Source organism: Vombatus ursinus, unplaced genomic scaffold (genome assembly GCF_900497805.2).
Source record: "Vombatus ursinus unplaced genomic scaffold, bare-nosed wombat genome assembly UNPS02011369.1, whole genome shotgun sequence".
NCBI classification, from domain to species: Eukaryota; Metazoa; Chordata; class Mammalia; order Diprotodontia; family Vombatidae; genus Vombatus; species Vombatus ursinus.
This window is the reverse complement of record NW_020951147.1, coordinates 3,862,217-3,889,335: the sequence shown is the minus strand read 5'-3', so window position 1 is coordinate 3,889,335 and position 27,119 is coordinate 3,862,217. Positions and strand designations below refer to the sequence as shown.

Below are 27,119 nucleotides of genomic sequence, written 5' to 3'. Positions count from 1 at the left end.
ACTCAGGTCCTCCTGACTCCAAGGTCAGAGCTCTAGCTGCCGCCTTACTGTAAAATTTATTAAGAGCCTATTATGTGCTTCCAAGCACTGTGCTAAAATTTTAGTTGGGATTACAAAGGAAAGCAAAAGACAGTCCCTGCCTTTGAGGAGTGCACAGTCTGATAGAGGAGATAGCTCATAACAAGAAGCTGAAAAGCGGGGTGGGAGGGGTGGGAATGGTACCCAGGTACCAGGACATCATGGATGAATCTGGAGGAATGCAACCTTCTGGAAAATGAAGAACTGGATGGCCTGTGTACCCTCCCATCAGAGGAAGGGGCCCCAGGGACATAGGGCACTACTAGGGTGTTTCTGGGCTGAGTGATTTTTGCAAGCTGAAGAGGTTCCCAGGGCATAATAGAGAGGAGGGCAGGCAGGTGAGAGATGAAAGAAAAATAAGAAAGCAAAACTTTTCAATAAAAGGACCACATCTTCTGCATTCAAGAGTTCCCCATCTTAGTTTCATCGTCTATTTAAAAAATGTCTTTATTCGGTGTTTTTTTTCCCAGTTTTATCTCTTTCTCCTCCTCTGCCCCATTCCTCACCCATTCGGAAGACAAGAAAACAAAACCCATCACAAGTCCATGTAGTCATTTAAAACAATTTCCTGTATGAGCCACGTCCAGAAGAAAATGTGCTTCGATATGCCCTTGGAGTCCGTCAGCTCTCTTTTTGGACATGGACAGTATGTTCTCTCAAGAAACTTCAGAGCTTTGGTTGGTCATTGTGGTGATTGGAGTTACTAAATCTTTCAGAGTTATCGATCTTTACGATATTGGTTTATCTTATGAATTGTTCTGGCTCTCCTCACTGCACTCTGTATCAGTTTATACAAGTCTTTCTGCCTTCTTCTGAAAGCATCCCCTTCATCATTTCTTGTAACACAATAATCCGTCATATTCATATACCGTAGCTTGTTTGGTCATTCCCCAATTGATGGGCATCCCCTCAATTCCCAATTCTTTGACACTACAAAAAGAGCTGCCATAAATATTTTTGTGCGTATGGGTCCTTTGGTGTTTAGACCTAGTAGTGGTGTTGCTGGATTGTAGGTTTTGCAGAGTTTGGTTTAATAGTTTTTTGGGGATCGTTCCCAATTACTTTCCAGAAGGATTAGTCCAGTTCACAGTTCTACCAACAATACATTAGTATACCTGTTTTTCCACATCTCCTTCAGCGTTTAGCATTTCCCTTTTTTTTCTAATCAGTCTGATTTGACGAATCTGATAGGTACAAAACAGAACCTCAGAGTTGTTCTAATTTGCATTTTTCTAATTATTTATGATTTAGAGCATTTTTTCATGTGGCTATTGATAGCTTGGATTTCTTCCTCTAAAAACTGGCTCTTCGTATTGCTTTGCTCATTTATTCATTGGGGAATGGCTTTTTTTCTTGTAAATTTGACTCAAGTGCCATTAGAAGTAAGACTTTTATCAGAGAAACATGCTACAAAGATTTCCCCTCCCCAATTGCCTGCTTCTCTTCTAATTTTATATGAGTTGGTTTGGTTTGTGCAAAAACAAAATTATCCATTTTATCTACTTTGAACCTCTCTATCTCTTGGTTGATTGTGAACTCTTCTCCTATCCATTGATGTGACGGGCAGCTTCTTCCATGCTCCTCTAATTTGTTTATGATGTCCCCTTTTATGTCTAAATCATGTCTAAACTATTTGGAGCTTATCTTGGTGTCCACCTAGTTTCTGTCATAGCCATTTTCCAATTTTCCCAGCAGTTATTGTCGAATAATGAGTTCTTGCCCCAATAGCTATTCCCTTTGAGTTTAGTAAACACTAGCTTACTGTGCTCACTTATGTCTGTGTATTGCATACCTAACCTATTCCACTGACCACCCTTTATATCTTACCCAGTACCAAATTGTTTTTATTACAGCTTCATAGAATAGGTTATGATCTGGTACTACTAGAGTCCCGCCCTTGTCATTTAAAAAAAATTGATTCCCTTGATATTTTTTACCTTTTGTTCTTCCAGATCAATTTTGTTATTCTTTTTTTCAAGCTCTATAAAGTAATCCTTTGGTAGATTGATTGATGTGGCACTGCTTAAGTAAATTTATTTAAGTAGTATTGTCATTTTTATTATAATGATATATGAGCAATTAATATTTCTCTGATTATTTAGATGTGTCTTATTTGTATAAAGAGTGTTTTGTAATTGTGTTCATTCACACATTTCCTTGGCAGGTAGACTCTCAAATATTTTATATCATCTATAGTTATTTTAAATGGAATTTCTCTTTCTAGCTCTTACTGGTAGATTTTATTGGTAATGTGAAGAAACAGATGATTTATATCAGTTTTTTTATTAATTTATTTTTAGTTTTCAGTAATCACTTCCATATGCTTTTGAGTTTTAAATTTTTCTCCCCCTCCCTCTCCACCTCCCTCCCCAAGATGGCGTGCAATCTGATATAGACTCTACACATACATTCCTATTAAACATATTTTCACATTAGTCATGTTTTTTGTTTGTTTGTCTGTTTTTGCAAGGCAATTGGGGTTAAGTGACTTGCCCAGGGTCACACAGCGAGTAAGTGTCAAGTATCTGGTCTGAGACCAATTTGAACTCAGGTCATCCTGACTCCAGCCCTGGTGCTTTATCCACTGCATCACCTAACTGCCGTATTTTAAGGAAGAATTAGCACCAATAGAAAGCACCACAAGAAAGAAGGAAAACAAAACAGAAAGGGAAAAAAAGAGCAGATAGTATGTTTCGATCTGCATTCAAACTCCATAGTTCTTTCTCTAGATGGGATAGTGTTTTCCATTATGAGACTTTTGGAGATCCTTACATTGCTGAGAAGAATTGTCTATCAAAAGTTAGTCATCACACAATGTGGCTGTTACTGTGTACGATATTCTCTTGGTTCTACTCACTTCACTCAGCATCAGTCCATACAAGTCTTTCCAGGTTTTTCTGAAGTTCACCTGCTTATCTTTTCTTATAGCACAATAGTATTCCATTACGTTCATATATCACAACTTGTTCAGCCATTCCACAGTGGATGGGCATCCCCTCAATTTCCAATTCTTTGCCACCACAGAAAGAGCTGCTATAAATATTTTTGTACATGTGGGTCCTTTTTCCATTTTTATGATCTCTTTAGGATACAGCCCTAGAAGTGGTATTGCTAGGTCAAAGGGTATGCACATTTTTATAGCCTTTGGGTATAGTTCCAAATTGCTCTCTAAAATGGTTGGATCAGTTCACAACTCCACCAACAATGCATCAGTGTTCCAATTTTCCCACATCTTCTCCAAGATTTATCATTTTCCTGTTTTGTCATGTTGGCCAATCTGATAGGTGTGATGTGGTACCTCATTTGTTTTGATTTGCATTTCTCTAATCAATAGTGATTTAGAGCATTTTTTCATATGACTATAGATGGCTTTAATTTCTTCATCTGAGAACTTCCTGTTCATATGCTTTAATCATTTATCAGTTGGGATCTTGTTTGCATTGGCTTTCTTCGTGCAAAACCTTTTCAATTTGACATAATCAAAATTATCCATTTTGCATTTCATAATGTTCTCTATCTCCTGTTTGGTCATAAATTCTTCTGTTCTTCATAAATCTGACAGGTAAACTATTCCTTGCTCTCCTAGTTTGCTTATAGTATTAGCCTTTATATCTAAATCATGAACCCATTTTGAGTTTATTTTGGCATATGATGTGAGATTTTGGTCTATGCCTAGTTTCTGCCATACTCTTTTCCAGTTTTCCCAACAGTTTTTTTCAAAGAGTGGGTTCTTATCCCAGAAGCTGGGGTCTTTGGGTTTATCAAATAATAAATTATTATAGTCATTGACTACTGTGTCTTGCATATTTAACCTATTCCACTGATCCACCACTCTATTTCTTAGCCAGTACCAAGCAGTTTTGATGATTATTGCTATATAATACAATTTAAGATCTGGAATGGCTAGGCCACCTCCCCCCCCCCCCCCCCCCGCATTTCTTTTCATTAGTTCCCTTGATATTCTGGACCTTTTGTTCTTCCAAACAAATCTTGTTATTATTTTTTCTAGCTCTATAAAATAATTTTTTGGTAGTTTGATTGGTATGGCACTGAATAAGTAAATTAACTGAGGTAGAATTGTCATTTTTATTATATTAGCTCAGCCTGCCCATGAGCAACTAATGTTTTTCCAATTGTTTAAATCTGACTTTATTTGTATAATTGTGTTCATATAGTTCCTGGATTTGTTTCGGGAGGTAGACTCCTAAATATTTTATAATGTCTACAGTAACTTTAAATGGAATTTCTCTTTCTATCTCTTGCTGTTGGGCGTTGTTGGTAATATATAGAAATGCCAGTGATTTATGTGGGTTTATTTTATAGCCTGCAACTTTGCTAAAGTTGTTTATTATTTCAGGTAGTTTTTTACTTGATTGTCTAGGATTCTCTAAGTATATCATCACATCCATCTGCAAAGAGTGATAGCTTTGTTTCTTCTTTGCCTATTCTAATACCTTCAATTTCTTTTTCTTCTTTTATTGCTAAAGCTAATGTTTCCAGTACGATATTGAACAGCAGTGGTGATAATGGACATCCTTGTTTCACCCCCAATCTTATTGGAAATGCTTCCAGCTTGTCCCCATTACATATGATGCTTACTGAAGGTTTTAGGTAGATGTTATTTATTGTTTTAAGGAAGACTCCATTTATTCCTATGCTCTCTAGTGTTTTTAATAGGAATGGTGGTTGTATTTTGTCAAAAGCTTTTTCTGCATCTGTTGAGATGATCATGTGGTTTCTGTTAGTTTTGTTGTTGATATGATCAATTATGCTGATAGTTTTCCTAATATTGAACCAGTCCTGCATTCCTGGCATAAATCCTACCTGATCATAGTGTATTATTCTTGTGATAAGTTGCTGTGATCTATTTGCTAATATTTTATTTGAAATTTTTACATCTATATTCACTAGGGAAATTGATCTATAATTTTCTTTCTCTGTTTTGACTCTTCCCAGTTTAGGTATCAGCACATATTTGTATCATAAAAAGAATTTGGTAAGATTCCTTCTTCACCTGTTTTCCCAAATAGTCTATATAGTACTGGAATTAATTGCTCTTTAAATGTTTGATAGAACTTGCTTGTAAATCCATCTGGTCCTGGAGATTTTTTCCTAAGGAGTTCATCAATGACTTGTTCAATTTCTTTTTCTCAGATGGGGTTATTTAAGTATTTTACTTCCTTTTCTGTTAATCTGGGCAGTTTATATTTTTGTAAATATTTATCCATTTCACTAAGGTTATCAAATTTATTGGCATACACTTGGGCAAAATAGTTCCTAATTATTGTTTTAATTTCCTCTTCCTTGGTGGTGGATTCACCCTTTTCATTTTTGATACTGGTAATTTGATTTTCTTCTTTTTTTTTTTTTAAATTAAATTAATCAAAGGTTTATCTATTTTTATTGTTTTTTTTCTCATAAAACCAGCTCCTAGTTTTATTTATTAGTTCAATAGTTTTCTTAATTTCAATTTTATTGATCTCTCCTTTGGTTTTCAGTATTTCTAATTTGGTATTTAATTGAGGATTTTTAATTTGTTCTTTTTCTAGTTTGTTTAGTTAGTTGCATGCCCAATTCATTGATCTCCTCTTTCTCTATTTTATTCATGTAAGCATTTAGAGATATAAAACTTCCCCTAAGAACTACTTTCGCTGCATCCCATAAGTTTTGATATGTTGTCTCATCATTGTCATTCTCTTGAATGAAGTTTTTGATTGTTTCTATGATTTGTTGTTTGACCCATTCATTCTTTAGGATTAGATTATTTAGTTTCTAATTAATTTTTAGACTATCTTTGCATGGTGCTTTATTATGTCTAATTTTTATTGCATCATGATCTGAAAAGGATGCATTTAATATTTCTGCCTTTCTGCATTGGATTGTGAGGTTTTTATGCCCTAGCACATGGTCAGTTTTTGTGTATGTACCATGTACTGCTGAGAAAAAAGTATATTCCCTTCTATTCCCATTCAGTTTTCTCTACAAGTCTACCATATCTAACTTTTCTAAAATTCTGTTCACCTCCTTAACTTCTCTTGCTTATTTTGTGGTTAGATTTATCTAGTTCAGGGAGGGGGAGGTTTAGGTCCCCCACTAGTATAGTTTTGCTGTCTGTTTCTTCCCTGTATCTCCCTCAACTTCTCCTCTAAGAATTTGGGTGCTATAATACTTGGTGCATATATGTTTAGTACTGATACTACTTTATCGTCTATGGTGCCTTTTAGCAGGATGTAGTTTCCTTATCTCTTTTGATAAGATCTATTTTTGCTTTTGCTTTGTCTGAGATCAGGATTGGTACCTCAGCCTTTTTTTACTTCAGCTGAAGCATAATATATTCTGCTCCAGCCTTTTACCTTTACCTTGTGTGTGCCCATTTGTTTCAGATGTGTTTCCAGTAAACAACATATTGTAGGATTATGGTTTTTAATCCATTCTGCTATCTACTTCCATTTTCTGGGAGAGTTCAACCCATTCACATTCACAGTTACAATTACTATCTGTGTCTTTCTCTCCGTCCTATTTCCTCCCATTTATGCTTTTCTTTCTCCTTTCTGCCTTTCCCTCCTCACCAGTGTTTTGCTTTGGACCACCACCTCCTTCAGTCCCTCCTCCCTTCTATTAGCCCCCTTCCTTTCTTCCCCTTTACCCTTACTACTTCTTCTCTCCTTTCTATCCCCCCTCCCTTTTCTTTCTCCTTTTCCCTCCTACTGTCTATAGGGCCAGTTAGATTTCTAGACCTAACTGATGATGTCATTCCCTCCTTGAGCCAAATCTGATGGGAGTAAGGTTCAAACAGTGCTCATCTCCCTCCCTTCTTTCCGTCTACTGTAATAGGTTTTTGTGCCTTATCCTGTAATGAATGTACTGCTGCACCCTGTCTTTCTACTGGTTCAGTTGTTACAGGGTTTTTCCTGGGGCGATATTTTCTGGGCTTTCAGAGGTCAATAAGTGAGGGTGAGAGCGACTTACTTCTTATTCCGCCATCTTGGCTCCCAGAAGTGGAACTCCAGTTTGTTTTATGTCTTGCAACTTTCCTGAAATTGTTAATTGTTACGGTTAGTTTTTCAAATGACACTCTAGGGTTCTCTCAGTAAACCATGTTATCTGCAAGTTTTTTCTCTTTGCTTATACTTATTCCCTCAAATTCTTTTTCTTGTCTTATTGCTATAATTAGCATTTCCAGTACACTTGTTGTTTTCAGTTCAGCACAGCATTCCATATGTATGATTAGCTTCCCTCCATCTCTTGCTGGAACTCCACATTCACCCCCAGCACACACACCAGCCACACCAGTGAAAGGAGAGAGGGCATCTCTTCTCCAGTTAATATTCTATCAGAGTTACTTGCTTGTGGTCATTGTAGCGTTTTCCTGCTTCTGCTTATTATGTCAGCGTTGGGGTCAGTGCTGATCAACTTGGCCCTGGTTCTCGATCTGCCAGGGTTTGTGCCTTGTACCATCAGGGTGTGAGCCTGAGAGCAAATGTCCAAACACCAGCTTCTTTAAGATTCCTTGTTTGAAAAGGTGTGCTGGGGGCAGCTAGGTGGCGCAGTGGATAGAGCACTAGCCCTGGAGTCAGAAGGACCTGAGTTCAAATCCGGTCTCAGACATATAACACTCACTAGCTGTGTGACTCTGGGCCAGTCACTTAACCCCAATTGCCTCACCAAAAAAGCAGTGTGCCAGCCCTGAGATCTGGCCTGGGCCATGTGGTTCCCAGTGGCAGCTGATGTGAGTAGCTGGTGGCAGTCACCACTGCCCTGTGCACTGAGGTTAGGTTTGTGTCAGCTCAGACATAACCTCTTTAAGAGAAACATTACTGGGAAATCTAAGTTATAGAACTGAAAAGCCAGCAGCTTTATTCTTAGAAGCCTCACTTAGCCACAGAAGATGCTACTGAAGTTATTGAGGCAGTTTACTTTTCTCTGTTACAGCTGCAGGACAGGGAGAGCAGGAGATGCTGTTCCAAAATTGTAGTGGGAGTCAATGGGAAATGATTCACCTTATAGCCAAGAGAGACATATCTACAATAGTGCCCAAGCTTATTTAAGTGCTCCTTAAAAAGATCGTGAAAGCTAACTGTGGCTTAAAGTAGCTGGTAATGAAACACATTGACCAATTACTACTATTTAGTAAGTCCTCCATGGATTGTGAAATCTGGAATTTTGGAATGAATTTCCATAAGATAATACTGCTTGTGTTCCATGGTTACCATCATAGTTGTAAGTCACAGATTAGAACATGGCTGTCAACACGGCATTGCCTGGTCACTACCGGTTTCCAGTGGTTATCTTTTTTTAAACGGTTTTATTCAAGAATTTCCAACATCGATAAATCTTAAGGGGAAAAAAATCCAAGCAAATAACACAGAATTGCAGGAAACAGCTTTCTTATGGAAATCTTAAAGAAATTAGAACTTCCACTCCTCTTGGAGACTGTTTAAACAAAGAAATCCTGTGAAGCACCCCACAAGATCACTTTGTATTCTCAATCCTAAACCCTCGTCAGATTCAGTTCAGTTGGACACTTGGAGATCATGGATGGAGAGGGACATTCAAAATGCACAGCAGTTCACTTAAAAGAGAAAAAATACAAATAATGAATTTCACTCAGTGCATTCACCTGGCTGATTAGCTAGGAGGAGAGCTCACTTGGTAGTCTTCCAACAATCCAGGGCCTTTTTACAAACCAGCCAGTCTCCAGCGTATATTGCCCTTGTGAACATAGTTACCCTAGAAGAGAAGTTCTCTGAGAATGAGGACCTTTTTTTTGGTCTTCATATCCTTAACACAGGTGCCTAAAATGCTAACTGAATGAATTGATATAATTAATATAAAATATATTTTCTATCTCAGCTCCTTCTATTAAAGGGTGAAAAATAAAAATTCCCATTTTAATAGCATTTTAAAGTCAAAAAAGTGGTAAGAGCCCCGTGAGGGAGGCTGTGCCAACATGGCCATCCTCCTTTTACAGATAAGGAAACTGAGGGTTAGAGAAGTGAACTGCTCGCCAGGGGGCCACAGCTGGTAAGTGTCAATGTCGAGATTGGAATCTGGGTGTTCGTGTTCTTTCCACTGCAGAGCACACATTGCAATGCACGTGGCCACCCATCAGCCTTGAGAATTGCTGTTAAATAGGGTGTCCAGTGACGGCCACCACAGCGAATTCTTTCTTGGATTTGAAGTCTCCATTTGGGAAGTACAAGTAGCCCAGAGAGCCTGTACTGACACGCTCCCACTCCTGTTACATTGCTGACGTTTTTCTATATTTGGAGTCTCATCTAATGAATTGATCTCACTTACTCCAGGGATGCATCATGTCCTCTTAACATGGCACTAGCGTCGTCCACACCACAGAGGCACAAGGAGCAGAGTACTTTTATCTTGGGCCCTGAACTAGATGGTCTGTGGTCTCTCCGCGGAGGCTTGAACGATGTCCATTGACGGAATCGTGCTAATTTCTTCTTTACGTGCAACTTTGGAAGAAAGAGCTATCAAGATAAGCTTTACTGGCTGCCAGTTATATTTACTTGGTAATTATTCCGAGTAAAAGTTTTATCCCATTTCCCAACCAAAGAAGCTTGGATGGGAAGGAAGGTGGAGACTAGGGCAAGACTTGGGGAATTGGAAGGTATTTGGGGTGTAGCTTCTTGTGTAGTCCTTGGAACAAATGAAAAATGGAAGAGGCTGCAGGATTGGTAATGAAGTGTCATTGCCCACTGTCAGTCAGTCAGCATTTATTAAGCACCTACTATGTGCCAGGCACTGTATTAAGCACTGGGGATACAAAAAGAGGCAAAAGACAGTCCCTCCCCTCAAGGAGCTTACAGTCTAGTGAGGGAGATACCATGCAAACAAATATGTGCAGATAAGGCATATACAAGATAAATAGGAAATAATTAAGAAGAAAAGTACTAGAATGAAGAGGAGTTAGGAGGGCTTCCTGTAGGAGGTAGGGAGGTCAGTAGTTGGATCAGAGAAGGGAGTGCCTTCTTTCATGAGGGAGAGACAGAGAAGATGCCCAGAAGAGAGAGTGAGAGATGGAAAGTCTTGTTCATTTGATTGGTGGGAGTTCAGCGTCAAGGGATTGAAGACTATAGGTCGAAGAATAAGGTGTAAGAAGATTGGGAAGGGAGAGGGCTAGGTTATGAAGGGCTTTGAATGGCAGACAGAACTCCAGTAAGTAAACGGAGGGTGGATTGGAGGGGGAGAGATTGAGACAGGTAGACTCACCAGTAGGAGGGTTAAGTGGAAGGATGATGAGTTCTGGTTTTGACATATTGATGTCTACTGAACATCCAGTTTGAAGATGTCTGAAAGGCAGTTTGAGATATGAAACTGGAGGTCAGCAGAGAGATTGGGGCAAGATCCGTAGATTTGAGAATCTTCAGAGTAGAGATGGAGCTGATGACATCACCAGTAAAGTAGGACAAAGGGAGGCGAGAAGAGGGCCCAGGCAGAACCCTCTGAGACCCTGACATGCAGTTTTCCTCTAGAGCTGTGGGGACAAGGAAGAGTAAGGATTCCAGTCCAGTTGACAAGAGTGGTAAATATTTACAGAGAAATTTAGAAGCAAATACAAATCAACAGAAGCCAAACTCTGGCAGCTGCTAAGTCTGGTCAGAGCAGCAGGATGGTTGGAACTAGATGAGGGTGAGCAGAAATGTTCCCTCTCCTTCAATCAGTGATAATTTCTTGGTGCGTCCTGTGCCTCAAGAACGATGGAGGGTTTTGTTTTAAACCAATCCTGCAGTTTCATTGGTACAGGATGATGTTGTTCAGTCATTTTTTAGTCATGTCCAACTCTTTGTGACCCCATTTGGATTTTTTTTGGCAAAGTGGTCATCAAACTGTGTATACCATTTATCCAGCAATACCACAGTAGTTTGATTCCCTTTTAGGTGTAATTCCAAACTGCTCTCCAGAATGGTTGGATCAGTTCACAATTCCACCAACGATGAATTAGTATCCTAGTTTTCCCACATCTTCTCCAACATTATCATTTTCCTTTTCTGTCGTATTAGCCAATCTGATAGGTGTGAGGTGGAGTTGTTTTAATTTGCATTTCTCTAATCAATAGTGATTTAGAGCATTTTTTTCATATGACTATAGATGGCTTTAATTTCTTCTTTTGACAACTGTCTATGCGTATCCTTGACCGTTTATCAATTGGGGAATGACTTGTATTCTTATAAATTTGACTCAGTTCTCTATATATTTGAGCAATGAGGCCTTTATCAGAGGTACTTGCTGTAAAAATTCTTTCCCAGTTTTCTACTTCCCTCCTCATCTTGGTTGCATTGGCCTTGTTTCTGCAAAAACTTTTCAGTTTAATGTAATCAAAATCATCCATTTTGCATTTCCTAATGTTCTCTATCTCCTGTTTGGTCATAAATTCTTCCCTTCTCCATAGATCTGACAGGTAAACTCTTCTTTGCTCTCCTGATTTGCTTATGGTATCACCCTTTGTGTCTAAATCCTATATCCGTTTTGACCTTATCTTCATATATGACATAAAATGTTGGTCTGTGCCTAGTTTCTGCCATACTCTTTTCCAATTTTCCCAGCAGTTTTTGTCAGATAGTGAATTCTTATCCCACAAGCTGGAGCCTTGGGGTTTATCAAACACTCGATAGACTACTGTGGTCTTTTACTACTCTGTCTTGTGTATCTTATCTATTCCACTAATCCACCTCTCTGTTTATTAGCTAGTACCAAATGATTGCTACTTTATATACAGTTTTGGGTCTTGGCACCACCCTGCCTTTCCTCTTCTATTATCTCTGACTGGCTCTGGGTAGAATGGGCTCTATTTTATTTTATTTTATTTTATTTTACTATTTTTATTTATGTATTTGCTTTTTGCTGAGGCAGTCAGGGTTAAGTGACTTGCCCAGGGTCACACAACTAGTAAGTGTCAAGTGTCTGAGGCTGGATTTGAACTCAGGTCCTCCTGACTCCAAAGCTGGAGCTCTATCCGCCGTGCCACCTCGCTGCCCCTGTATAGGCTCTATTTTAAACCGGACCATCGTTCCTCTCCCCTTCCTCCACCCCAACACACAAGTATGTGCCCTGCCTCTGTGTCTGAAGGCACACGGTCAGCACAAGGTCAGCACTTGTCACCTTGGTTTTGCTCGGATGGCTCCTCCTTCGAGGTGACCCTCCAACACAGGTCTCACCAGGGTAACCCCTGCTTCGGTGTCTTCGGTGACTCACTGCCGCCTCCAGACCAGAGACAGACCCCACGAACTCCTGGGCCTGGCGTTCACGCTCGAGCCCCAGCCTGTTTTTCTGCGGGATTTCCTCGGGCATGTTTTCCGTTCCAGCCGACGTGCCATTCTCCAGACTCAGCGTCCCTCCTGCTGCCCCTCCTCTCACTTGTGTCTCTTGGTTCACTGCAGCTCCTTCACAGCTCGCCTCATGGACGGAGGAGCGCTGCTGAGTGCTCTCTCCTTCCTCAGATGATCTTGTGTTTGGTGTTGTTCAGTCATCTCAGTCCTGTCCGACTCTCTGTGACCCCGTTGGGGCTTTCTTGACAAAGATACTGGAGTGGTTTGCCATTTCCTTCCCTAGCTTATTTTACAGTTGAGGAAACTGAGGCAAACGAGGTGAAAGGACTTGCCTAGGGTCACAGAGCTAGAAAGTGTCTGAGCCAGATTTGAACTCAGGTCTTCCTGATTCCAGGCCCAGGCACTCTCATCTGTCATCCCTGGTGCTACTTAACTGCTCCTGATCTGTTTATAGGTATATCCTAGGAGGATGAGAGCTCCTTGAGGGCAGGGACTGTTGTCAGTTTTTTATCTTTATAACCCATTCGGTTAGCGTAATGCCTTGGAATTAGCAGATGCATTTAATCTTGATCCTTTTTGATCTTATCACTTAACTTGTTAGCTGCCGCTCCCAGATTTGCAAGAAAAAAATATTCAAGTCCTCCCAACTTTATCCAGCGTGGATAAGCTTGTTCTTCATGTATCCCTGGTAGAGACAGAGACCAAGAGTTTAAGGTCTGAGTAACTGATCCAAGGCTTCAATCCCCATCTCTTGGTTCCCACTCAGCCTCTTGGCCAGACTTGTAAATGCTGCCTCTTCTCTCCTTGCACCCACCCCACATTTATCCTCCCACCCCATAATCCCTACCCTAGCCATGCTGAGGGCCCAATGGGTACTCCAAAGGGTTGGACTACTGATTTGATTTCTATTTCCCTCCTAATCTTGGTTGCAGTCACTAGACGATGATACCTTTTAGTGATCGTTACCTCTTTTAAATGTCTATGAAGATTTACTCCCACCCTACCCCACCCCAAAAAAGAAAGGAAATTGCCTGTCCTTTTAGAATATACTGTCATACTCCATTGGTCTATATCAAATTTTATTAATCATGGTGATTAGTGCATAAACTTTATATATACTTATTTTTCTAATCCAGAGGTTCTCGAAAGTATGTATAATCTCTGCATCCTTTCAGGGGATCTGAGAGGTCAAAGCTGTGTTCATAATATTAAGACATTATTTGCCTATTAAAATGCTCCTCCCTTTTCCAAGTACACGTCTGTGTAAGGCCAGTTTTTTCTTCTTATAATGCAGTCAGAATAACATATTGCAACAGATCAAATGCAGAAGCTGATAGGACAATCCAGCTGTCTTCCATTAAGCCAGATGAGAGAGCTGCAAAAATATATCAACCAATGTCACTCTTCTCACAGTTTTTTCTTTGTTTTGGAAAATCGTTATTTTTTCATAAACATCTATTTGTGTTAAAATTTAGTAGGTTTGCTATTGTTTTTAAATGAATAAATACATATTTTAGAAATTTATCAGTTTTAATTTCTAATGTGGTAAGTATTGATAGATAACCCACACAAACACCTTTGAAGTCCTCAGTAATTTTTTTTTTTTTTTTTTTTTTTTTTGGCTAGGCAATAAGGTTAAGTGACTTGCCCAGGGTCACACAGCTCGTAAATGTTATGTGTCTGAAGCTGGAGTTGATTCAGGTCCTCCTGAATCCAGGGCTGATGTTCTATCTCTTGAGCCACGTAGCTGCGCCCCTCAGTAATTTTTAAGAATGAAAAGGAGTCTTTAGACCAAAAAGTTTGAAGAACCACTGTTCTGGCCCAACATAAAAGTAAATTTTTCCCATGACTAATAAAGCCATGTAGTCTCATCAAATAATAATAAGCGGCATTTATATAGCACTTTAAAGATTGGAAAGGTACTTTCCATATGTTTATCTCATTCGTGCTTTTTACCGCCATTTATAGATGTAGAAACTGAGGCCGAGTGGGTCAGTGACTTGCCCAGGGTCACACAGCTAGGAAGTCGCTGAGACAGTATTTAAACTCACGTCTTCTGGACAACAGACTCTAGCCACTGCACCACCCAGCTGCTTCCTAATTCCTGATTCTTTGCCTTTCATCTTCCATCTCCTTCCATTTGTAGTAGATGGTAGCGTCCATTAGGGAAAGTTCTTTCTTGGGGCATATCTAAGTGAACACCTATGTAACTGTTAACTTTGAGAGAGAGAAAATCTGAAGTTTCTGCTAAATCATTGCTGTCTTTGAATCTAAGTTCTCTTCTACTGCTTCATTCTCCAAGAGGACCAGGACACAGGGAGGTGATGCCATGACATGCAAGGGAATTGAGTTTGAGTGAGGGAGGTCTGTGCCAAGTCAGCAGCCTCACTCTCTCCTCCCGAGCCATCTGGATCCAGTGGTGAGATATAGATCAGGATGACTGGAGATGGCCCAGGTTTCGGTAGGGTGACCTTGATCTTTTAAGCTAAGGTCTTTAACAGATCTCAGTTTGATTGAGGCAGAGAATGGCCTCTTTACCTAGTCCAAAAAAAAAAAAATCACTTTGGGAGGGGAAGACCTTCAGGTCTTTCTGGCCAGAGCAGAAACCGCTGCTGTTGCTTCTTTCTGCAACTGAACTAGGAAAATGCTTCTGTGATCTAATAATGTTACTGTTACTTTTTAGGAGAAATCCCTTTGTGTTTACTCAATCCCATCAGTCACCATTTGTTTAGAATGGTTGTGAAATGAAAGTTTAAAGAGATTTCTTCTTGTTTGAATTCCAGATAAATGAGAGGTTACTATGTAGAAGAAACTTCATGTATTTTTTCTAATTCAGAATTCCTCTGAACTGCTTAAGGAGTGAATTTATTGGATTGGGTTTTTTTTTTTAAACATATGCCACAAGGACTTGGTGAAGTGTGGGAGGGAGTACCTCTTCCTTGGTACAAATAAGGGCTGGACAACCAGGAAAAATAGATTGCCTTTGAGAAAGAAATATGGTAAGAATGGGGTCTGTCTCCATTTTGTCTCTACTGTGAATTGTGAAGTTGGATCAGGCAATATGGGAAACCAGTAACTCACTTGAGAGCTCCCCAAATTGATTTGTTTGGTCTTATCTCTCCCCCCAAAATGAGTTTTTATCTGCTAGTATGAAAACCACCTAGAACATACCACAATAAGGTGGTAAGCCAATTTGAGCTTTTAGTTAATGGTTGGTTGGCTTGAAGATTTTTTACTTCTTTCCCTAATATTAAAGCAGATTGAACTTTTTATCTGTAAAATATAGATTGCATATTTTCCTAACGATTCCCCAGATATAATCCGTGAAGTGATATAGTACATTTCATAAAATGCTCTCTAAATATGTTTCGCTTCCTGTGAAGGTTTTATATAAGTTGGGGAGGACTTCGGTACCTCACTCTTTTATAGTTTTATATATTTTTGCCTTATTGCTGACTTCCCAGAAGCAAAAAGAAAATGAAAGATTGGGTCAGTCTTTTTCCTTTTTTAAAGCATTCATTCATTCATTCACTTATCTGTTTATTTATTTATTTATTTTTAGTTTTCAGCATTGCACTTTTATAAGATTTTGAGTTCTAAAATTTCCCCCCTTCCCAAGAAGGCATGTGATCTGATATAGGCTATACTAGTCTCTTTCTTGCTGCTGTTAAAGGAAGAGCCTGAATGGCTTGGTTTGGGCAGGTTTCACCTTTCTTCTTTCCTTTCTGTCCCCCACCCCATCAGGATGCTTCTGAAAGATGGACCATATTTGATGAGAGAGTAAGATAACTGGAGGAAAAGCAAGACATTTCTTCCCTCCTCGCCCCTCAGAAGAGTACCAAATTGACTAGAAATAGAAAGTTTTTTACATCTTTTTATGACCAATATTTCCCCCATTATCACTACCCTTACCCCATAACAGAGAGCTATCCTATATAACAAAATATGTGAGGAAAATCGGATAAAACATTTATTTAGCTACTTCGCAGTCAGTGGCCGTCTACTTTGTTTCCAGTTCTTTGCTGCTACAAAAATTGCTGCTGTAAACATTTTTAAATAGAAGTTATAAAAGGACCCCCGGAGGGAAGAATCTCCGTGGCTTGATAGATTTATAGGATAATTCTATCAAACTTTAAAGAATAGTTATTACCATCACTGTGTAAGTTATCCTCAAAAATTGAGAAAGCACTCTACCAAACTCTTTTTATGAGACAAATATAGTCCTAATACCTAAACCAGGGAAGGATGAAACATAGACAGTCTGCACACCCACATCCTTAATGAATATAGATTCAAAATTTTTAAATAAAAACTAAAAAAAATTTACAAACTCATACAACAATAAAAAGGAATGCTCCAAATCGCTAAGAAAAGAAACACAAATTAAAACACTTGTGAGGTTTTACCTCACCCCCTGCAAACTGGCATAGATGACACAAGATGGGAATAATCAGTGATGAAGGGGTTGTGGGAAGATACAGATCAATGCAGCCGTTCTGGAAAGCAGTTTGTAATTACGCAGATAAAATGACTAAAACGTCTGTCCTCATTGATCCAGATAGCACATTTCTAGGCTTGTACCCCAAGGAGATCATTGATGAGAAGAAGGTCTCTATTTATATACAACAAAATATTTAAAGCAGCACTTTTTCTTAACACAAACACGACTGTGTCGGCTCCTTCCGAGTAGTCACTTTTGAAAGCTATCTAGTTATCCCGGTGATATTGCCATTGATGGAAAACCTTTGGGAGAATTTCTGCTTACTGGAATCATCTCTGAAACAGTACATTCTTTTGAATAGGCTGAATTGTAACGCCTCCTTCTCCTCAGCCCTCTCCCACACCACACGGAGAAGGAAAAGAACAACCCTTCTCACACGTGTAGTCAGACAAAGCCGTGTACAGATCTGTGTGTCTTATTCTGCATGTTTAATCTGTCATCTCCGTGTCCAGAAGTGGGTGTTTCATCACTGGTCCTCTAGAATAGGGGTTGCTTATTGTCTTGATCAGTTCTTAATTCTTCAAAGTTATTTGCCTTTAAAATGTTGTTCTTATGGTATAAATTCTTCTGCTGGTTCTATTTACTTTACTCTTCATTAACTCACAAAAGTCTTCTCCCGTTTCTCCTGTCTCTTTTGTTGTTTCGTACCCTTCAGTAGTATTCAGTCATTCCCCAGTTGTTGGCCAAGCTGCTAGTTTCCAGTTGTTTGCTACCACAAAAAGAGCTGCTAGAAATATTTTTGTGCATACGAGTCCTTTTCATCTTTCTCTGGTCTCTTTGAGGTTGAAGCCTAGTACTGGTTTTTGCAAAGATTATGCACCATTTAGTAACTTTGGGGGCGTCGTTCCAAATGGTTTTCAAGAATGACTAGAGCCCTAAACCAGTGCTTCCTCTCTGTGATTGTCTCCAATTTCTCTTGTACATATCTTGCTTCTACATAGTTGTTTGCTTGCCATCTCCCCCATTAGAATGTGACCTGGAGAACAGAGACTGTTTCTTTCCTTTCTTTATGTTCTCAGTAGTCAGTAAAGTGCTCAGCACATAGTAGGTGCTTCATAAATGCTTGTTGACTTGCCCATACATCACTTTACTCCTTTTGTTTAGCTCAGTGGTCTCAAACCTTTTTTGACCACTCATCCCATCAACTTTTTAGACATACTTACCAATACATGTGTCTAGATCTATATTGTATACACATACTGTTGTACTAATTATATTTTGTGCCTGATAAAACATGCAGAAATTAAAATGTTGAGATAATTATAAATAAAATTAATTGTAACAAGTATATAGTACATAAGCATATAAACAAAAACTATAAAAAATAATTATTATATAAAATAAACCATTTAAAATGATTTTTATTTTATTAATACAAAAAATCTTTTTTGTTCTTATTAAACATTTTCAGTGCTTTTTAAGTCAGTATTGCAATTAAATATGCTTCTCTTTTTTAAATCTTGGTTTATCACTTTATGATAAAGCAATTAAAAAGAATCTGTGGGGATAGAGGTAGTCTGTGAAAGTCAGGTTCCAGATCCAAAGTGTGGCTGTTCTGGGTGGGGGTGAGGGGAGGCAGCTGTCAGGCAGGTGGTAGAATGCTTGGGAAAGCCGTAACCTCACAGGTGGTAGATGGATGCCTTGATTTGTATTCAGACTATCCAGTAGATTGAGGGAGGGGATGCCTGGTTGCAGATCAGAGCCCCAAGTACCCATCTTTCCTCTCTTGCTGTGCTAGCTCTTCTTTCTGCTCACTCTCATTCTTGTCACTGCTCTGCCTGCCTGAGCCTTCTCATGCACCTGGGGGAAGGTGGGGAAGATGAGTTGGAGGACAGCAAGGAACTTGGCTGCTGCTGCGAGGGTGACTGGGCAAAGGGGGACATGGGCCTAAAAGGGGTCAGTTAGAGAATGACCGCCCACGTGGGGCGATGGCCAGGTCCAGTCTGTACAAGGCACAGGAGGGGGAATATGAGCCCCAGAGGTAGGCAGACTTTAAGTGAGCTGAACAGCCATGCGGCTCTCCTCAGTTCTCTCTCTCTCTCCCTTTTTTTTTTTCCCTTGTATACCACACCTTACTTTGAAGATTACCACCAGTTTGAATGGCTAGAGTTGGTCAGCCCTGTATTTCAACTACTAAACTTCCTGACAGATATTTGAGCCTGGACTCAGGATTACACAGTTGTTGAAGCTTTTAATGTAAGATTGACAAAGGATTTTGTTTTTCTTATGAGTAATGAAAATGGTATTGCTTGAAAATACTCATCTATTCAGCTACTGCCACTGATAGATCTGACAGTAAAACCTTTGCTAGCCCTGGTCTGTAAACATTGCTATTCCTGAAAACTTTGTGAACCTGGCCATTAGTTCAGGAAGTCGGCATCAGCCAGATTCCCGTTGTTGTGTTATTCTAGCAGTTCACATATATTCTGTTACTGACGTGCTTCTTTGACTCAGAGGAAAGAATGGATCGGTCTACATAAGGAGGAGAATTAATGGATAGTTGCTAGTTAGTAACCAGGCTGAAATAGCTCTCAAGCACTATTGGATAATGCTGTTACCTTTAGGGGGAGAACCCACAAATTGCAGCTCCTAACGAGCGCTATATCCTCATTCTTCTTACAGCGTGGCACCATGCGAAGACGCTATGAAGATGATGGTATTTCTGATGATGAAATTGAAGGAAAAAGGACTTTTGACCTGGATGAAAAACTCCACACCAACAAGTACAATGCTAGCTTTGTCACCTTCATGGAAGGAAAAGGTCAGTATTATTTACTCTTTCCTCACTGGCTTATCAAAGCCCTATCTACATAAACTTTGTATCTTAGCTAGTCCCTAGCCCAATGCTCTTCAGTCAGTCAACAGATATTTATTAAATGCTTATTGTGTGCTAGGTACTATACTAGACACTGGGGATCTAGTGACAAAAATCAAAGTCCTTGCCCTCAAGGAACTTACAGTCTGTTTGGAGAGAAAATGTGTGTGTGTGTGTGTGTGTGTATTATTCATAGCCAATGTTATGAACCTGGAACACTGGGAAGATAATGATGCCTTTGACAACAATAAGGAAGTTTGGAAAATAGGTGTGGTCTGGAGGGTAAGATAATGAGCTGCGTTTTGCGCGTGTGAAGGTTAAAATGTCCAGGGTTCAGTTTGTGATGCCCTATGTATGGGACCTCAGAAGAGAGCCCGGGAACACATATCTATAAGTCTGGGAGCCTTCTGCATATAGATGATAGAAAGCTAGGGAAGCTGAGAGTATGGAGAATGGGTGAGAGGGAATTGTCAGAGAGAATACCAGACCAGTCAGTCAACAAGAATTTATTTGAGTGTTTGCTCTGCATCAGGAACTGTGCTAATATAGAGAAAAGTAAAAAGAGTCTGGCCTTGAAGTTGCTCACCATCTCATAGGGAAGAGAACATGCAAGTAACTTGGTACATATAAGATGTAGGCTGTAGGTGGAAGGTAATCATAGAGGCGAGGGGAGGGCTCTTGCACCTGGGGAAGAGGAGGGTCGTACGCTAGGAAACACCTCTTCCGGAAGGTGGAATTTGAGCTCGTCTTAAAGCCAGGGGAAGTGAGACACAGAAGTAAGGAAGGGATGGTGGACAGCCATTGCAAAGGTGTGGAGATGGGAGATAGAGTTGTACTAAAAAGAACTGCTCCTAGGCCAGTGTAACTGGATTATAGAGTGCTTAGAGGGGCCCAAGTAATAAGAGAATTGGAAATGTAGGAAGGGGCCAGGTTATGAGGAGGTTTAAGCGGTAACCAGAGGATGTGGTGTGTGATTTGGGAGAAAATGCGAAGCCGCCGGAGTTTATTGAGAAGGAGGGTGGCATGGTCAGATCTGCTCTTTAGGAAATTCACTTTGGCTGCTGAATGGAGGATGGATTCGAATGGGGAAAGACTCGAAGCAAGGTTTGGACATGAAAACCTAGTGAAGAAAGATGTTATCCGAAGTCCCCAAGGCTGCGGAGAGATCAAGAAGGATGGGGATTGAGAAAAGGTTGTTCGATTTGTCAATTAAAAGGTCATTGATAGCCTCGGAGGAAACCCTTGCAGTTGAGTGATGAGGCTGGGAACTGACTTGCAAAGGGTTGAGAAGTAAGAAGAGAGGAAGTGAAGTCAGTCAGTATCAACAGCTTGTTCTGGGAGTTTAGGGTAAGAATGAGGGAGAGTTGGGTATATTGGAAGACACCGAGGAAGGAGCCGATGAATAGAGAATGATTGGAAAATCAGGATGATAGAGGAACTGCTGATCTGTGAGAGAAGACAGGTAGGGTGGGCTGAGGCAGTGTTGGAAGGTTGGCCGTGGGGGTTAGGAGAGCCAGCTCATTATTGAGCTAGGAATAAAGGAGTCAGGACTGGAGAGTGGTGCGAAGGAGGTCCAGGTATGTCCGGGAAGTCCCCTGCTTGCAGCCAATGACTTATGTATATGTATACAGTATGTATGTAGTAGGTGCTTAACAAGTGTTTGTTGAGATGCCCCGTCTGCAGAGTCTGACCACTGTCCTTTGGTGCTTTTCTCTAGTCGTGGCTCCCACGGTGAGGCATTCTCAGGAATGGTAGTACCAGCTTTTCGTGGGGCAGCTGAAGAAGGAGCTTTTCCTGAAGGACTCTCTTTCCTTGGGTTGGGTTAATAGTGCAGTGAAAGCCCTTTTATATCCTCCAGACATAGTTCATCTGGGAAACTCTTCATGTGCCATTCAGCCTTGCTCTTTGGCAAATAGTTGGGGAGGGGGTGAAATAGTATTTATTATAGTGGACAGAATTAACCATTTTTTTTTTTTTGGATATTTAGGACAGGGTAGATAGTTAGGGATAGTTGTACTATAACCAGATCTTTTGCAGAAGTTGTATTTTTTTTTTTTTGGCACAAATTGTATTTTGAAAATTGAGTTTTGAATTTCTAGGCAAAACTTAGGTCTTTCTAATGCTTGTTTTCCTTTGGTGACAGATTTTAATGTAGAGTATATCCAGCGGGGTGGCTTGAGAGATCCTCTGATTTTCAAGAATTCTGATGGACTTGGAATAAAGTAAGTGGGCTGGCAGAATGGACAGATACGGTGAGAAATGTCGGTCTTGTGCTCCTGGGGCAACTGAGTCTCTTAATGCTTCTGCTGAGTGGAGAGTCAGACAGGTGATCAGAGAGGAGCCTTGTAAATCTTCCCATTAAAGATGGGTGTGTCTGTTGTGGGAGGTAGATCATGGAGCCTCACAGGCTTGGGGCTTTCTTTGCTCCTTTTGCCCTTACTCTGGTGTTTATTTCCTAGGATGCCAGACCCGGACTTCACTGTGAATGATGTGAAAATGTGTGTGGGTAAGTTTCTCTCTGGCTTCCAAGTCTGTGAGGGAGGGGCATGGTGCTGGGCACGAGCCTGGAGTGGACACCTGGAGAAGCTGAACAGTCACAGACCAGACGAGTTGTCCCCAGAAAGGAGGCCTATGGGCCTCTTGCCTGGTGGGCATTTGAACCCGTTTGGCTGCCGTTTTGTTCCTATCACTCTGTCATCTTCCACAACAACTTTTTAGAGAAGGGGAACAGCTATTTCAGGCATTGGATGTTAACCAAAGAATCATCCTAACCAGGTTAGAGCTTTTAGATAAATTTCTTTTAAAATAGAAACTAATTGTCGCTGTCTGCCGTGGCCTCAGTCTAGGCTCTCATTTTGTTCCCTGTCTACAGAATAGGGATCCCTTCTCATTTTGGCCTCTTAGAATATGGAGCTTCTTTCCATGCATAGCTTGTGTGCTAGTTCCCGATGAAGCCTTTCTTGTCAGTGTCCCGGCCCCACTCAGATTTCTTCCTACCTTTTTTTACTTATGTGTAAACACAGTATTTTCCACAAAAGAATCTAAGTACCTTGAGCAGAGGCTGGAGTGGTTTTCCCTCCGTATCTTGGGCATTTGGCATCAGTGCCTGGCACCCAAGTGCTGTGATCAATGCTTGCCGAATTGAGTGAGTCCTATAGACCGATACAAGTCATCCAAAATTAGATCTTCTTTAGGACGAACTTATAGCAGAATTTGTTACTTAGTTCTTTTATGAAAGAGGCAAAACAACACATTAGGAGATTTCAGAGGATTTATTTTGTTTTTAAAAAATCTTGCCAAACCTGCCCTGGTCAGGTCTTCAGAGGGTACTCGTTGATTGATCCAACATTGAAGGGCCTGCTCTGTGTTTAAAATCCAAGATGACCCAGAAACTTTACAAATTTAATTCTATTCAGTAAGGCTGGAAAGTAGGCGAGTCGCCTTTCAGAAATATTTTCAGAAAGAGTTGAAACTGAAAGCAGTTTTTCCTTATCTGTTATTTAACCAGAACTTTCAAATTTGCCAGAATTGGCTGTGACAGTTCCTCCAGCATTGTTCCGTAGACAATTCTGCTACGTACTGTGTCCCCATGGCTTGTCCTTTTTTTCTTTGGAGATGATCGGCCGCAGGGCCTTCCTCTGGCCACCAGAGGGTCCTTTCCAGTCCTCCAGGATGACTCAGGCAACTGTGCCCCCCTCCTCTTCAGAGTCTTCCCTCCCACCCAGAATCCGTGGTCAGTCCTGCGTCCTGCAGACACAGCGGGTCTAACTGGAGCATTTGCCCCTTGGTCACCGTCACCGTCAGTCTAGAATCAGTCCCCAGGCCTGACCCAACCACTGTCCTGCCACATTAACGTGTACTATGCCTCCCTGCCTTTCTTGGCCCGTCAGGACTCCCCGTCGAAGACGCTCTCATAAGTTTATTGAATCCATTAGTGCTCGTCTCCTTGACTTTTCCCTTATCCCCTTGCCCAGCCCCTCAAAGATCTGCTTGCTGTGCTAATGGGAGCATCTCCTTGACAGCTCCCTAACATTGTTGTCTCAACGCCATGGCCTGTATGGGAGGCGGGCCATTTCCACAGATGATGCTTAATGGAGCAATGATAGATTTCACAGAGCTGGCTCATGAGAAGTTTAGTGGATGACTGACTGCACGGTTTTTGAGCGCTGTCTGTCAGAATGCCAGAACTGTTAATGATGGTCAGAACGCCCTGTGCAAGATGGAGTCGTGGCCATAGTTGTATCTGTTTCACCGCAGGCTTTGTCCATTCATTCCCTCCTCTCAGTCCCTGATGGAGTCCTTCAGCTATCATCCGAAGACTACTGTTTCCCTAGAAAGCAGCGAGCTGTGCCCTCCAACTAGTGATGGCCAACCATATAACACCTCACTTTTCAGGGATCTTAAATGCATATTTAATTGCTATGTAATCAGTATTTCCAGATTTTTAGTGGTACTCATTTTTGCTAATATACAGGAAATTCTACTTTTTTTTTAAACATAAAAATGACGGAAGCTTTTAATACATAATAGTTTATGTTTTGTTTATACTTGTATTCTACTCTAAACAACCATACTGTAGTCACGTTGTCTGGTCCACTTGGATATTGTCTTTCTTCTATCTCTGTTCTAAGTTCCTAGGGGCATTTAGGTCATAAGTGTTGTTGTAAACCCTGCAGTGCCTGTACAGGGCTAGACTGAGCGTTCAGTTCAGGCCTAATTCACTTTGGACTGTCTGCCTCATTTGACACTGAACACTACCAGTCCTCAGACTCTGCTTTCTTGCTTCTCCTGCTGACCATCGTTTCCTTCCATGCTTCCTCTCGTTCCGTGAGCATGGGTACTCCCCGGGGTTCTTTCCTCAGCGTTCTGTATCTGAAAAGCCAGTTCTGCCATGTCGCCCCCGTGAATGCTGTTTCCTGATTTCTAGAGACTCTGCCTCTTTTCTGTCCCTGTCTGTCTCTTTCCCTCCTCTATCTCACTCACTTTTGCTCTTTCTGACTCTCACTCTCACTCCCGAGAACTTTGTTTATGTCATTCCTATGGCAATTAACAATTTGCTTTCTCTCCTACTAGATGATAAGTTCATTGAGGACAGTCTCCTTGTCTAATTCATCTTTGGGTCTTGGAGAGTAGTTACACTTCCCATTTATATATAGTAAATAGTTTAAGATTCACAAAGTACATTATGATATCTTATTTGATCCTTACAATATCCCTAACTTAGGAACTGCTGTTACTGCCATTTAAAGTTGAGAAAATTGAGGCTCAAAGGGTTACCTTGTATATAATGAATGCCTAACAAATATTTGCGTGTTGAATTAATTCTACATTATAAACTTTCATTGGTTGAATTGGAAAAGAGACTATGATGAAAGGGTGAACAGATGGAGCTTGCTTTTAATTTTACCCTAAGTGCTAGTTCTTTTTTTTTTTTTTTGGAAGGCAGTGGGGTGAAGTGACTTGCCCAGGGTCACACAGCTAGTAAGTGTCAATTGTCTGAGGCCAGATTTGAACTCGGGTCTTCCTGAATCCAGGGCTGGTGCTCCATCCACTGCACCGTCTAGCTGCCCCCCTAAGTCCTAGTTCTGTGAGCTGGGAATTGTGGGCTGATTTCTTACGCTTATTCTGATTGTGAAGTCCTTTTAAGTCATACGTTTAGAGGACACTAGGGTACTTGGTAACTTCATCATGCCTGTTCCTCCCTTTGCTTGCACTTAAAGGAGTTGGTGAGGCTTGTTCAAGTAACTTTTAGTAGGTTAGAAAGGAGATTTGGTGTATTATCATTTGACTGATTATACTGGTTCCTCAGCACACACACCAAAAATGAGCTTTTCATGACAGGGAGCCGTCGAATGGTGGATGTCATGGATGTGAACACCCAGAAAGGCATTGAAATGACCATGGCCCAGTGGACCCGCTATTACGAGACTCCAGAGGAGGAGCGCGAGAAACTCTACAATGTGATCAGCCTGGAATTCAGCCACACCAGGCTGGAGAACATGGTGCAGAGGCCTACGACGGTAATTTGTCTTAACCTCACTCTTTCCTTTCTAACAAGTGGCATTAGTCAGAAGGTTGTTCATTTTTACAGATGCATAGCTTCTTCATGAATGTGTCCGAAAGGACGGAAAGCTTTACCCTAGAAATGTTCATGCTTTAGGATTGAAGTGTCGGGAGCTGGAACCTCTATTCAAGCCAGGGGCACCCGTCCACGCTGAGGCTACTGCAGGCCTCACAGGTGGGAGAGTGGCACCCTTGAATTTGTGCTGTGGTTAAGGAAGTTAAAAAAAAATCCTCCAAGATGTGTTGGGCATGATAGAAGACTTCTTTAGCTCTATGTTAAGGAGACCAGTTGCTTAAAAAGAAAGTAGTGAAAAGATAGGGAAGGCCAGTTTCATCATTGCTACCCAGGTGAGAGATGTTTAGTTTACTTGTGACTTTGGCAGAGCTAGTGTCCGACAGCTCCCAGAAAGACATTAGAAAGGGCTGTTTCCTAGACAGATCAGATTCGGTTTTGACTATGCTTATTAATTTTGGGCCCAGAATTTCCTTTTTTATTTTGTAGACCTTAAACTAAAACTTAGTTGAGGCACAAACTCCACCTTGGAGCGGTATGATTTGGAGAGTTCATCCCTTTTAAATCTGATTCCACATCATACTTATTCTCCAATCTCCCTTCAAATTACTCATGCTTTTTGTCATGTAAAATAGCAGTTGTTCATCCAATTATCAGCACATTTCAGAAATCTAAACATAAATGCAGATTCCGATCCTGTGGAACTCCCACTTGTGCAGAGAGGTCAGGGATGTAGGTGCAGTCTTCTCCCATCTTTCCTTTAAGGCAGACCAGTGCCAGGGCACTTTATGGGCTTCTGAAGGGCAGATAACGTTTCCTAGAGTACTTTGTCACTGGTGATAGTAGAGCGACATCCAAAGAGTGGCCTTTCAGGCCCTCACGGCACCTAGCTTAGTTTTTGTTTGTCTTTTTAATCGAGTCATCCTGGATCCAGGAGGAAGGGCCACCAGGAGTAAGCATTGGTAGCGGAGACCCCAGATGCCACCTCTTTAAGAGAGATGTTACCCAGAAATCCAAGTTGTAGAATGGAAAAGTCAGAACCTTGGTTGTGAGGACAGTGTTCCTGAAGGTACTGAGTCAGTCGGCTCTCCGTAGGCCTTTGGCTTTTCCCTGTTCTTGGAGATGTGGAAACATTCCCACGTTTGTGATGGGAGTCAGTGGGGAAATGATTCCCCTTACAGCTAACACCAGCATTGCTCCAGGAGTTCCCAGGCTGCACATTTTTCTAAGATCAGGAAAGCCCATTGGGCCTTAGAGGAGAGCTGGCACTGTGGGAAACAGAGACACGGCTCGTGAAGTCAGAACCCAGAAAGGTATTCTCTCTCTCTCTCTCTCTCTCTCTCTCTCTCTCTCTCTCTCTCT

General features: G+C 40.9%; 1 protein-coding gene across 1 annotated transcript in view; it reads left to right on the top strand.

Annotated features, from left to right (window-relative positions):
* Positions 1-27,119, top strand: part of KDM2A (lysine demethylase 2A) — a 93,301-nt gene that overhangs the window by 29,889 nt on the left and 36,293 nt on the right. The window contains 4 exon segments of the mRNA XM_027856044.1: positions 19,489-19,627; positions 21,825-21,903; positions 22,141-22,187; positions 25,523-25,701. Of these exon segments, the coding sequence (XP_027711845.1) occupies positions 19,489-19,627; positions 21,825-21,903; positions 22,141-22,187; positions 25,523-25,701 (444 nt within the window).